This window comes from Microcaecilia unicolor, chromosome 1 (assembly GCF_901765095.1).
Source record: "Microcaecilia unicolor chromosome 1, aMicUni1.1, whole genome shotgun sequence".
In the NCBI taxonomy this organism is placed as follows: domain Eukaryota; kingdom Metazoa; phylum Chordata; class Amphibia; order Gymnophiona; family Siphonopidae; genus Microcaecilia; species Microcaecilia unicolor.
Window position 1 is genome coordinate 699,090,225 of NC_044031.1, and position 14,015 is coordinate 699,104,239.

The 14,015-nt window shown below is 41.3% G+C and overlaps 1 protein-coding gene across 1 annotated transcript in view; it reads left to right on the plus strand.

Moving 5' to 3' along the window:
• The window catches only part of LOC115458765 (threonine--tRNA ligase 2, cytoplasmic-like), a 91,381-nt gene that overhangs the window by 8,488 nt on the left and 68,878 nt on the right, over positions 1-14,015 (plus strand). Inside the window, exons 2-6 of the mRNA XM_030188579.1 lie at positions 173-250; positions 2,388-2,578; positions 7,359-7,482; positions 8,342-8,463; positions 11,130-11,247. Of these exons, the coding sequence (XP_030044439.1) occupies positions 173-250; positions 2,388-2,578; positions 7,359-7,482; positions 8,342-8,463; positions 11,130-11,247 (633 nt within the window). The remainder of the gene's footprint in view (positions 1-172; positions 251-2,387; positions 2,579-7,358; positions 7,483-8,341; positions 8,464-11,129; positions 11,248-14,015) is intronic.

The following is a 14,015-nucleotide window of genomic DNA, read 5'->3' on the forward strand; positions in this document are numbered from 1 at the left end:
GTTGGAAACTTAACTGCGCAACTTTATAGAATCTGGCTCTGTTCCTCTTGTTTCTCAGAAACTCAGAAAGTAATAAAAATAGCTGCATTCTAGATGTCAAGAACTGTACACATGAGTGTCCAGGGTTTAGCAGGTGTTTTCTTTTTATTTTACACATTTTATTGTCTTTTAGAGTTCTCATAAAGGAAACCTTAGTGCTGCTGAGAATAAGAAAAAAGAGAGTGACATTCCTGTTGGACAGACTGGAAAGGTAAGTATTATACAATAATACTCATTTTTTTGTCTGTTTGGGAAATGCGCATGTAGCAACAATGGTTATCTTATTTATTTATTGGGAGTTATTAACTACCTTTATGAAGAGTTTCACCCAAAGTGATGTACAACAGGTACAGTTTAACATAAAACTTACAATTTTGTTAACAGCATAACACTAGTAAAATAGTCAAGAATAAACATAAATAAAATAAATGAGGTAAACTTGAAAAACAGTAAATTGAAACCTAATAGTAGAACTATTATGAAACAGTGTGAAAAATGTGCCCCCCCACCTTGGGCTCTGGACCTCCTCCTGCCGAGGTCTGGCTGTGCCCCTGATCTAGGCATCATTGTTGATGATACATTGAAACCCTCTGTTCAAGTTGTGATGGTGGCTAAGAAAGCAAATAGAATGTTAGGTATTATTAGGAAAGGATTGGAAAACAAAAATGAGAATGTTATAAAGCCTTTGTATCGCTCTATGGTGCGACCGCTCCTCGAATATTGTGTGCAATTCTGGTTACCGCATCTCAAAAAAGATATAGTGGAATTAGAAAAGGTAAAGAGAAGGGCGACGAAAATGATAAAGGGGGATGGGATGAATTCTTTATGAGGAAAGGCTAAAGCGGCTAGGGTTCTTCAGCTTGGAGAAAAGATAGCTGAGGAGAGATATGATAGAGGTCTATAAAATAATGAATGGAGTGGAATGGGTAGACGTGAATTGCTTGTTTACTCTTTTCAAAAATACTAGAACTATTGGGCACGCTATGAAGCTACAAAGTAGTAAATTTAAAACGAATCTGAGAAAATATTTCTTCACTCAACTTGTAATTAAACGCTGGAATTTGTTGCCAGAGAATGTAGTAAAAGCAGTTAGCTTAGCAGGGTTTAAAAAGGTTTGGATGGCTTCCTAAAGGAATAGTCCATAGATCATTATTAAAATGGACTTAGAGAAAATCCTCTGCTTATTTCTAGAATAAGCAGAATAAAATGTATTGTATTGTTTTGGGATCTTGCCAGGTACTTGTGACCTGGATTTGCCACTGTTGGAAACAGGATGCTGGGTTTGATGGACCCTTGGTCTGTCCCAGTATGGCAATACTTATGTACTTATGAATACAATATGTATACTTTTGGAGGAAGGCAGGAGAGAGGGGAGATACGATAGAGACATTTAAATACCTATGCAGCTTAGATACGCAGGAGGTGAGTCTCTTTCAATTGAAAGAACGCTGGAATAAGGGACATAGGATGAAGGTGAAAGGGACAGACTCAGGAGTAACCTGAGGAAATACTTCTTCATGGAAAGGGTGGTGAATTTGTGGTATGGCCTTCTGGTGGAGGTGGTGGAGATGAAAACTTTGTCTGATTTCAAGCAAGCTTGTGACAAGTACATAGGAGCTCTAGGGTAGAGGAAGGTTTAATAGATAGTATGAATGGGCAGACTAGATAGGCCATATGGTCTAGATAGGCCATATGGTCTTTATCTGCTTTCATTTTTTTTCTATATAGAGCAGAAGAGGGGAATAGGATTGTGAGGGGCTTAGGAAATCTTATATTTACAGAAATCAAATCATTATTTTTATGACAATTGTGCAACAGATTTTTTGTTGTAGGTGTTGGCTAGTTTAATTAGTTTGACAAATGGAAACAGTGCATGAAACTAGACGAAGGAAATCCTAGTAAGCTTTTGGACCAAACTAATTGCTGTAGAGACATTCAGGGGTCAGCTCTATAACAGGAGATAACATTTACATGTCCTTTATGCACATAAATAATTTAGAATAATGTCATGTACTCACATATGTGCACATATACATGTGTAAATGCCAAAATTCTGCTTGTACTATTCTGTAAATAAGTTGCATATCTTGTACTATAAGTTACATAGGTATCTGTGCACATATGTGCATAAATACACAATAGTATTCTGTAAAGGAAAGTGGACGCCTGCTTTCCTGTATAGGTACCGCGCACCCTCCCGGCGCCTGATTCTAGTGAGCACCCCATTATAGAGTTAAACCTTTCAGTGTCAGTGTGCATTTTTGACGCTGTAATTGTTTTTTGTGTGTTTCCCTTGTGTTTCAGTTTGGTGCTTTGTTGCTAGAAATTGTATGCAATCTCGTTTACAGGTGCAGAGCATCCCTTCCTTCATAGAAGACAGGCTGAAGCTCTATGAAAAGCTGAAGGCGGAACACAATGCCTTACTTTCCCACAGAGCAGCCAAGGAGAGTAAACCTATCAAAATAACACTAGCCTCGGGAAAGGTGGTTGAAGGGGAATCCTGGAAGACGACACCTTATCAAGTGGCTGCTGGAATCAGGTGAGCAATGGTTTGACCAGCATCGCCTCTATACAGACACTAACCACTAGAGTCTGTATAGGTTGCCCAAAGTTGGACACGGATCACAGATCCGTGGGTAGACAGCTAATTAAGCACTAATAATCCATAATTGGTGTTAACAGGCATCCAATTGGCAGTAATTAGGAGTTATGCTTGGATCTGCTCTACACTGCCTTCTATAACATTCATGCCTAAATTTCATAGTGCAACTCAAAAAGGGGTGTGGCCACGGGCGTTCCCAGAAATTGGGGTGCCATGTTATAGAATACCTGCATTTGCACGCCTAGCTGCCGTTACTTGGGACCAGCATTTCCAGCAGCCTTTTGGCAGGCATAAATGCTGGTGCTGAAAGTTAAGCGTGAAATGCACACTAAACTAGTATTTCGTAAAGGTCATTCCACACAGAGCACACTTTACAGAATGCTAGCTTAGCATGGATCATTCTAGTGCCATTGATTGAATTCTCCTAAGCCTGCATTTGGTTCACTTTTTGCTTTGAGTAATAAAGAAATTCTGAAAATAAAAAAAAGAGGGACCTGATGCCCATCACTATCGATGCACCACCAGTCTTCCCATGGAACTTTTAAAGGGCGGTTCTGTAGCAGGGCACCTGTATTTACATAAAGACATAGGAATAATGAAGGCAGATAAACACCACATGGCCCATCCATGCCATCTAATCTCCCTTCCTCTTAAAGGTCCTATATAACTTTTGCATTACAACCTCTTCAGTTTGGCTTTAGAGCCAATTTTAGAACAAGGACAGTCCTAGCAGCTTTGCTAAGTGAACTGCACTCTCACTTTGATCAGCATCATATTGTCCTTGCAGTCTCCTTAGATATTTCTGCAGCGCTCGATCTTGTTCCCGATTTCCTTCTGCCCTCTTTAGGGATTTCTGGTATAGTTTTTTTCCTGGTTTACCTCTTTTCTGTCTAACCATTCATTTCAGGTCATTTACTGCAGCTTCCACCTCCCAGGAAACACAGTTTCGCTGTGGTGTCCCTCAGGGTTCCATCTTGTCCCCATTCTTATTTAATTTGTATTTTAGTCCATTAGCAGCACTCATACAGTCTTTCAGGATCTCAGCCTATTTATAGGTTGTTGATATCCTTATTATCTATCCCACCAATCCACTCTAACCCTCACTTTCTGCAGTAAACACAATTGCAAAGTGGCTTTTCAATCATCACCTTGTATTGAAAACACAGTTGCTTGTCTCACCTATCTCACTCTTTGGATCACCTGTTACTCCAGTCCCTCACTTTGTTACCTTGGGGTGATTCTTGATTCCTTTCTCTCCTTTTTTGCTCACATTTCGCACTTGACAGAACTCAGTTTCTTCATGTTCCGTTAGTTGAGAACCATCCGCTGTCTTTTCAACCATGATCGATTTCATGCTCTTATTCTTTCATTCTTTATGTATTGATTAGATTATTGCAATATCATCTATGCAGTCTTCGTGCGCCACACTTGAGAAATTACAAACACTCCAAGACTTCTCTGTCATGCCTATCGCTTAGATCACACAACTCCGCTACTCAAAAGCCACCATTGGCTACCTGTAGAGTACCGGTTCACATATAAAATAGCGATACTCACCTTTAAGGCTTTCAGGATAGTTACCCCCGACTATCTCTCTAGGCTCATCATTCCCTACACACCTCCTAGGGTCCTCCACTCACTAAATAATCACAGTTTAGTTCTTCCAGGCCCCAGATTCGCTTGACTTGATTCCACCAGGCACTGTGCTTTCCTTTTCCTCTCCCCCTATGTCTCTCACTCCGTAGTGAAGTCTTTCAAAGATTTAAAATCTAACTTAAAAACCTGGCTTTTTGGAAAGGCCTTTGGAGAGAAAGGATGACAAGAAGTGCCAGCCTGAGCTCGCAGAGTTTTTTTTTACTGTTTTTTATTCTATGTTCCCTCCCCTGTCTTCTTTTTATTGTTGTGTTCCCTTTTCTTCTGGAATGAATGTCTCTCTTTCCTGTCATTCATGAATTTCTTTTTTCATTTTCGTACTTTTATGTATTAGCCTGTATACCGCTCTCTGCCTTGGCAGCTAGGGCAGTCTAATAAGTCCTAATAAACTATGTACTTGTCCCAAACTTTCTTAAATTCAGATAGTTTTTGTCTCCACCAGGCAGCCGCTACACAAATTCATCACCCTTTCTGTGAAGTATTTCCTCAGGTTATTTCTGAGTCTGTTGCCCTCGTTCCAGAGCTTCGTTTCTATTGAAAGAGACTTTCCTCCTGTTAATTTATGCCGCATAGGTATTTAAATGTCTCTATCATATGTCCCTTCTCCCGCCTTTCTTCCAAAGTATACATATCTTTATGCTGGCTATTTTAGTAGCCACCCTCTGGACCAACTCCATCCTGTTTACATGCCATTTGCACTTGTAAATGTACAGAATACCATCTCTTTTGTTGTTATATGTACACTTCTGTGTGTAAGTGGTAGCGAAACATCTAAGTGCTGTTGTGTAGGTGGCATGTGACGTAAATGTAAGGGGACATTCACAAGTGTGGAGCAAAGGAGGGGCATGAGTGCAACTCACAGAATACTTTAAAGTTAACTGTATCCTTGCCTTATTTAGGTGCCAACAGTTAACGCTAGGTCTATGGCTAATGCAGCTGTGGGCACATAATGCTGGTTTTTTTTGGGTAGGGAGGGGGCTGCAGAATTATGGAACGATTTACCCACTGCTATCCAGTCTGAACTCTCTTTTAGCAAATGTAAAATTCTTCTTAAAACACTTTTTTTCCCCACTTTCATGTGGAACTTGCTTTTCAGGCAGCTGGTATAGGGTGGATCTTTGTAAAGACACAGTAGGCTTTTGATTACTTTTATTTTAATTTATTTAAAGATTATCTTATTTTGTTTTCCTTAGTATGATTGTATTCTTTTCTGTCTTTTATTGGAGTTCCTTTTCCTTTTGAACCTATTTTATGTATATATTTCATGTAAACCCCTTTGACCTGTCAGAAATGGCAGTAGATATCAAGTTTTAAATAAACAGAAATATATTCTATAATAGAATAAGCTCTCGCTGCGCAACATCAGGGCACCTAAAAGGAGGCACTGACTTAAAGAATTGCCTCCTTAGTGTGAAAGTAGCAGTAGTAGTTTTAATGTTTGAAATCTCCGTTAACCTATGTGTTCCCCAGATATTTCCTGTTCCATAGGGGAATGCAACTTCATGATATCTCTGCTGTCCACCTAAAGCAATGTTTGGGACATTCCCCCCCCCCCCCCCACCTTTCAGGTCATAGATGGGAAAGATATTGACATTGGCTTTGAGAGCCATGGAAAGCAGGGTTGTGCTGCTTAGGGTTAAAGGCCATTAAAACTGAGTGATCAGGATAGTTGGTTTTACTACTACTACTACTTATCACTTCTATAGCGCTACAAGGCATTCGCAGCGCTGTACGCCATACATGAAAAGACAGTCCCTGCTCAAAGAGCTCACAATCTAAATAGGACAGACAGAACAACTAAGAGGTAAGGGAATTAAAAAGGTGGGGATAAAAGGGTACAGGGCAAGTGAGTAGTGGTTAGGAGTCAAAAGCAGCGTTAAAGAGGTGGGCTTTTAGCCTGGATTTGAAAACGGCCAAAGACAGGGCTAGACGTACAAGCTCGGGAGGTCTATTCCAGGCGTGAGGTGCAGAGAGATAAAAGGACCCAGTTAAGGGGGTCTTTTACTAAGCCGTGGCAGCATTTTTAGCTCAAGGTAAACACTGAGATGCCCATTATATTCCTATGGACATATCGGCATTTACCGCCAGCTGATTTCTACCGTGAGCTAAAAACCCTCCAAAAGCAGTGAAAGCACTTCATGTGACCTGTGTTGTATTGTTTTAATAATGAACTTCTAAATGCAATAAGAGATTACAGGGTAAACAGACTTGCATGGTGACAGTCTCGGCCTCTCCCCAGGGGCTGTTTCCATAGCCTCGCCTGCTTCAGTCAGCTCAGGAAGTGGAAGGTTTGAGCCAGTAGATTGAAACTAGATCCCACTCCCTTGGCAGTGCACTACATTGTTGCTAGACTGTCCTTACATTGTAATTTTTTTTTCCTTCTGCTGCTTGAGCTTCCAGCTTAGTTAGAGCTAGAAGTTACAACAGGTGCCTTCATTACCAACTGCCCAGAGTTTTTTTTTTTTTTTCTCCTTTCATTTGTTTTTACCCACCCTCACCTAGGCTCATGATTGCAGTTAGAGGTCATAGGTTTTACCAGTACACAGCCCTGGGTGTTGTGTACTATCCCCGTGACATCCATGATCCTCAACTGGCCCAAGAAACAGAAGATGGTGCTGGGCAGACTTATACGGTCTGTGCCAGAGCCGATGGTGGGAGGCGGGACTGGTGGCTTGGAGGCGGGGATAGTGCTGGGCAGACTTATACGGTCTGTGCCAGAACTGGTGGTGGGAGGCGGGGCTGGTGGTTGGGAGGCGGGGATAGTGCTGGGCAGACTTATACGGTCTGTGCCCGGAAAAGGACAGGTACAAATCAAGGTAAGGTATACACAAAAAGTAGCACATATGGGTTTATCTTGTTGGGCAGACTGGATGGACAGTGCAGGTCTTTTTCTGCCGTCATCTACTATGTTACTATGTAATTAAACCCAGGTCTGCTGTATGACCATACGCAGCGCTGCAACTGAACCAGAATGTAGACCCCTAATCGCAAACAATTCTAATGGTTAAAGTAAATGGTTCATGAGTAATGTAAAAACTAAATTCCAGTTTTTGAATCTGTTTAGCCAGGGATTAGCTGACAACTCGGTAATCGCTAAAGTGAACTGTGAATTATGGGACTTGGATCGTGTGCTGGAAGGCGATTCTCTCTTGGAGCTGCTTACGTTTGATCATGAAGAAGCTCAGGCCGTAAGTGTTTTGAGAATAACTTAGTTTGCTTTTACTTGATTAAAACCATTAATAGGCATCATTTTACCATAAGTTATTTATTTTACATTTTAATATTCCGCTTACAAGTTAATAAAAACTATTGAAGCAGTATACAGTTATTAATCACCGCTCTGTCCATAACCCCTCCCCACCCACCCCAAACCCTTCACACAATGTTAAAGACTATTTATCTCCCAATCTCCGATTTCTGCCTATACAAAGTACTAAATAAAACCCCAAGTTCTAGGATTTGCATTATTGGTAAAAAAAAAAAAAAAAAAAAAAAACGAAAAAAAAGTCATATTGCTAATGTGGTAGCGTAGCGTAGCCTTAAAAGTTTGTACCTGAGGCAGCAGGGTGAAGTGATTTGTCCAGACTCACAAGGAGCATTTCATGATTTGAACCATGACTTTCAGCTCTGTCTGGTGGTCTAAGCACTGGGCTGCTTCTTCAGTTTCTTTCCAATATTAGATCTTGCTCTGTGACTGAGCAAGACACTTGGAGGGACCTTCTAGTAAACCTTTAATTACAGTATAGTATATTATTTATGGATTGTTCTTCAATACAAGGCCTGTGGGACAGTGGCAGCCTTTGGGGACCTCGAGGGTGGCCCCTGCCCACCTCCTCCTTCCTTCCCATCCTTGCACCAAACAGTCTTACAAACTTGCTTGTATTTCTGGCAGTGATTCAGCCAGGCTACCTCCCTGGGGTCCTTCCTTTTCCCACAATTTCCTGTTGTCACATGGGAGGGATGACAAATTTAAACAAAGAAACACACCTTTTCCTGGTGTTTTATCATAATTGCATAGTGATTAAACAATTGTCTTATTTTATGCAGGTGTACTGGCACTCTAGTGCACACATCCTTGGAGAGACCATGGAAAATTATTATGGAGGTTGTTTGTGTTATGGTCCACCTATTGAGAATGGATTTTATTACGACATGTTTCTGGGTGACAGGTAAAGTGTCCGAGGGAATGGATCCTCAGAAGCTTAGCTGAGATTGGGTGGCATAGCCAGTGGTGGGGGGGGGGGCTGGTTGGGAGGCAGGGATAGTGCTGGGCAGACTTATACGGTCTGTGCCAGAGCCAGTGGTTGGGAGGCAGGGATAGTGCTGGGCAGACTTATACGGACTGTGCCCTGAAAATGACAGATACAAATCAAGGTAAGGTATACACAAAAAAGTAGCACATGTGAGTTTATCTTGTTGGGCAGACTGGATGGACCGTGCAGGTCTTTTTCTGCCGTCATCTATGTTACTGAAACACCTCGTGTTTGAAGAAATGTTTCTGACATTAAGACATAGTACATGAGTTTTCGTGACCTTTTAGATCCTGTCTTCAGAATGCAGCAGCTAAAGATGGGCACAGAGTGATCTGTGAAGGTCCTATACTGCAGCATTTTTATACTGGTGCAAAACCTACAGAGATTCCAGGTGCGGTACAGCTGTTAGAGCTATGAAGTTCTGAGCGTGAAAGAGCAGGATTTGGAGGTCTTCACATAAATCAAGGTAGATAAAGTGATGAGAAAAGCCAGAAAGATGTCTGTGTGCATTAGGAGAAGAATGGCCAGAGAAAAAAGGAGGTGGTAAGGAGGTGGTAAAGAGTAATGTATGCAATTCTGGAGACCACACCATCAAAAGAGTATGAACTGAATGTCCAGAGAGACTTCGAAACAAAACATCGGCTGGGGGTGAAGGAGGCAGGAGTAATCTAAGGAAATATTTCTTTACAGAAATGGTAGTGAGCACATGGAACAGCCTTTCGCCAGAGGTGGCAGAGACATCCATCAGAATTCATGGGACTGTAGGAGGTTTTGTTAAAATATCTTGCCTAAGGGAAGTTTGGCAAATCTTCCATTGCCAAACAACCCCAGACTATCCAAAAGAAAGCAATTTAGTGGAAAAATATAGTTAAGACTTTTGAACATTCTATAAAATAAGGTAATTATTTCTCAATAGCAGTTTGTGTTTCTGTTACATGAGTCTTTTTGTTACAAAGCTAACAAAATTCTTATATCTAATATAAATGTTACTAACACATCCTAAATGCTAATCTCTTACAAATTCTGCCTTGTACATCACAATAAGAAAGGTAAAGCTAACTAACTCAGAATGCCACGAAATAATTAAAACCACACTTTACATACTCTGGAGTCCAGAAAAGGTGTCTATTCCACTCTTGGGCAGGGGAGCAGCCGTGTGGATCAGGCAAGGAAGTATTACACTTGGCTGAAGCTGTCTTGGTCTTCAGATCAGCGAGCCACATGAGGTATCTGGATAACAATGATTCTAGGGCACTCAGAGGAGTTAGAGCACAAAGCATGGTGGGTGCTTGGAGTAGTCTTAGGGTGTTTCCCCTAAGAGAAATGGCTGACAAAGACTGGTATGGCAGAGATATGGTGTGCAGAAAAGCTTAGGAAAATGCCTAGAAATGGTGCTGTTCTTGTCTCTGCAGACATTTTTATTAGTTTCAGTGCTGTCTCTGATTGGTTGGGTCAGAGTTTACCGGAGTTAATTGAGTGAATCCCAATCACATTCAGTCAGAATCAAGTGATGACAGATAGGCACAGGACTTCACATATAGTTGCTTGAAGGTCTTCAGAGCTTATGGTATCTGTGTCTCTGTGTGTACACATTAGGAAAAGAAAAACAATACCTTTCCTTCTTCATAAACGGGCAGCTTGGCAATGCTGTAGTGTCCAAAGTCCAAAATGCTTTGTAAACAATCTGGGATGGCTTTTTTTCAGGCGTCACATAGGTTCACAAAAGGTTTTCTGGGCTCTGGTGCTGTATAGAGACTGGGACTGGGCTATTGGTTTGAATAAGCAGACTATATAAGCTGTATGGTCTTTTCTACCATACTTTTTTTTTTCAAGTTTCTATAAACAGGCATTTTAAAGTTAGAAAAAAATTCTTTTCACCTTTTGAAACGTAAGGCCTTTGGTGTTCTGCTTTGAAACCATTCACCGTCCAGCTGACTATGCATGCAGTAAATAAAACAGCACTACCAGTTTGATTCATATGGTGCTCTTCTACCCTTATGTTTAAAAAACTAAGCTTTGCATGCCTACACTTTATGAATTTAGCAGAAAATGTGCAGTAATGTAAAAGATAGGGCTGTAGATTAATTGAGTTAACTAAATTCTAATCGCGATTAATCTTGGTCTGTCATCGCTATGCTTGCTTGTGTTGCAGGCAGCATCTACAATGCAAGGAACCTAATTCTGCCAGACATGAGAGCCTACCTGCAGCTGCAGAAACAGGAAGTTAAATCGGAGGAGGCGAAATGCAGCTTCACAAAGGCTCTCTGGGCTAGTGGAGAAAGCCTGCTTGCATTGCAGGTGTTGTTCACGACCCAGGCAATTACAATGAGATGCTGGACCAGTTATCTAAAAATTTTAATTGTCCAACAGCCCTAGTGAAAACTGTAAAAGAGTGGGCTGCAAAGTTACTTTAGTAATGTTTCATCAGTCAGAAAACTTAGTTCTAAATGTAAGGCAAAAATGAGTATGTTGAGGATTTAAAGAGGCCTTGCAAGGTTCAACTTCTTACATGAATTTGGTGACAGAAAACTGCCTGGCACACACAACTTTTTTTTCTCTCTCTCTCTCTCTCTCTTGTGTAGAGGTGTGTCCAGTAATGAATTCCCTGCCCTGGAGAGCATGTGTAAGAGTATAATCAAGGAGAAGCAACTCTTCGAGAGGCTTGAAATTAGCAAGGAGGTCTTGCTGGAAATGTTTAAGGTAGTTTTCATTGAAATTAATTAAAGTATCCAACACAAACATTTAAAATGTACACACTTTTTTATTTTATAAACTTAGGGGTGGGTATTCAAAGTAATTGTTGCTTGGTGTAATAGCCTTGGCAGGATTATTCAGTGGCACTTAACTAGATACTGCCAATGAATCTCCCCTGTAACCGCCTACGTGGAAACCAGCTATGTTGTGAGTGGTCCAGGAGCAGAGTCAGTTAACTTAGCTGGTTAAGTGCCGATATTAAGCACTTAACCAGAGAAGGTAACTGGACAAATCAGACCGCATAAAGCACAGTCCTGTCTTGTCCGGCTTTACTTATCCTGTTAAGCGCTGAATATTGGCCCTTAACTGGATAAGTGCCAGCCATCCGCACATACTTGGATATTCAGTGCCGGTGCCCAGACAGTGCCTGGCATTGAATATCTGGGCATAAAGCTGGCAACAGCAATTCTGTAAGTTGAACAAACATAACCCAGCATCGGAGCACCTAACGTTTAGGTGTCCACAGGTAACAGCAGCTATAGACCTGGTGTAACTGTGGGAACTCTAAAGTGACATAACTTACAGTATTCTGTAAGTTGTGTGCATAACTGGGAGCCCCGCCCATCTCTCAACATGCTCCATCAGCATGTAGCCCCCCCTCCCTTGCAATTGCACACTATGGTGCCCTGTGCTAGCGGCGGCGGCCGTTGCTGCACACTGAGGCCCTTTTTACCACAGTGGGTAAAAAGGCCAAAAAAAGAAATGGCCATACGGTAAGATTGCATTTACCGCCATTGAGGTGGCGATAAGGGCTCCCGCGCTAACCCGGTAGTAACTGGGCAGCGCACGACACTGCCTGATTAACGCCAGGTAACTGCTGCAGTAAAAAATGGGGATGTATTTTCCCTAGCATCGGAAATGCTGCACGCTGGAGGTAGAACTACCGCCGGCGCCCACGTTGGGCCTGCAGTAGTTTCAGATTGCCGCATGGTAAGCCTGTGGTGGTCTTACCACTGCTTATTAAAGGGCCCCTATTGCACTTAACCTATGGTCTTATAGAATAGTGTCTAGGTCACTTATACATGTATGTACTAATTTTCTTTCCACTTAATGCATGCAAGGGAGCACAGACCCATGGGCAGCTAGATATACAATTGCATTTTATGTTTTCTTTTAAAAACACTAGTTCATCCTTCAGTCTCATCTTCCTTCAGTCTCTCTAAGTACTGTTCTTGTCTTTCCTTTCTGCATTTCATTCTTTGAGTAACGGTAATGATTCTTCCTACTGCCTAAATATCCCAATGTCGCAAGTCAGTGTGTTTGTAATGCAGTTTACTCTTGGGGGGGTTGATGGGGAGGAGTATCGCTAGTGGACTCATACAAGAGGCCATTGTCAGGATAAATGGTGCCCTTTGAAAAAGGGTAGGAAGGAGTTAACCTCTGATGTTGTAGCCAACTTTAAGGGAGGAGGGGGGGGGGCAGGCAGGCACAAATTCCTCTTCAGATGACACACCTGCACATGTGCACGCTGGCAATAATAGGGTGTTTTTGAAGCCCATTTCACAGGATTTTCTCCTGGGAAATCGGAAGCAGGAAGAACTGTCACCAGATCATCAATTCACCAAGAAGATTTTTTTCTGGGTCTGGGTTTTTAGGTCTTCAGGTCACTTCACGTTGTTCTCATTGCAAATTTTAAATTTCACAGTGAGTGGGAGGGATTGCAGGACACTTCAGAGGTATGACAAAATAACAAGGTTTTAGTAGAGGGGGGCTCAGTTTCTCAAATTTGTTGTCTCTGGTATAGCGGCAGATCTTTAGCATCTTAGTTCTTTGGTGTCTTTAGTTCTGGTATATATTGGTTGTGAAGATGTCCCAGTTCCTTTCTACAAGCTGCTCATTGTAGGAAAGCAATTTTCTTTTTACATACAGAGATAAATACATTCTTATTGTGCTTTCAGCTGAGATGCTATTATACTGGGATTTGTTTTCTTTGTGATGTCTGTTTATACTGTGCCCCACTAAATGCGGAATCAAATAATACTTCACAAGCAATGTGGTGTATCACAACTATCATAGAATATCCACACTTGTGTATAAAAGATTTCCAAACTTTTCTTCACATACCTTTCTAATGAACAAAATTTAAAGGACCTCAGCATGGGTGTCTAACGGTCATTACACTTCAGTACCGCCTAGAACTTTCCCTAAATCGTCACCAGTTCCCAAATTATTATTTTATTTTGTCTCTTAGAGAGAATCTCCAAACTTCTTAAACTTCAGTTAATTAAATGTAGTACTTAGCTTTTAGTAAGCATGGTCGGCTGTAGGGGTTCTTGAATCAGACATGTCACATGTTTTGCCACCAAATAGCTTTTTCAAGGACGATCCCCCAGTATTAAATGCCTGCCATTCATTCCGACAGCCAAACTAATATCACCCATGCTGAGGTCCTTTAAATTTTGTTCATTACAAAAGTTTTCGGAAATCTTTTATACACAAGTGTGGATATTCTCTGATTGTTTATATTGAGCAGCATTTTAGAAAGTATACACAAACTGGAATAGAGATGTCCAGGTTGGGACTTCGAAAATATTGCAACTATTTTAGAAAAGGGTCTGCCTACGACTACTACTACTACTATTTAGCATTTCTATAGCACTACAAGGCGTACGCAGCGCTGCACAAACATAGAAGAAAGACAGTCCCAGCTCAAAGAGCTTACAATCTAATAGACAAAAAATAAAGTAATCAAATCAATTAATATGTACAGGAAG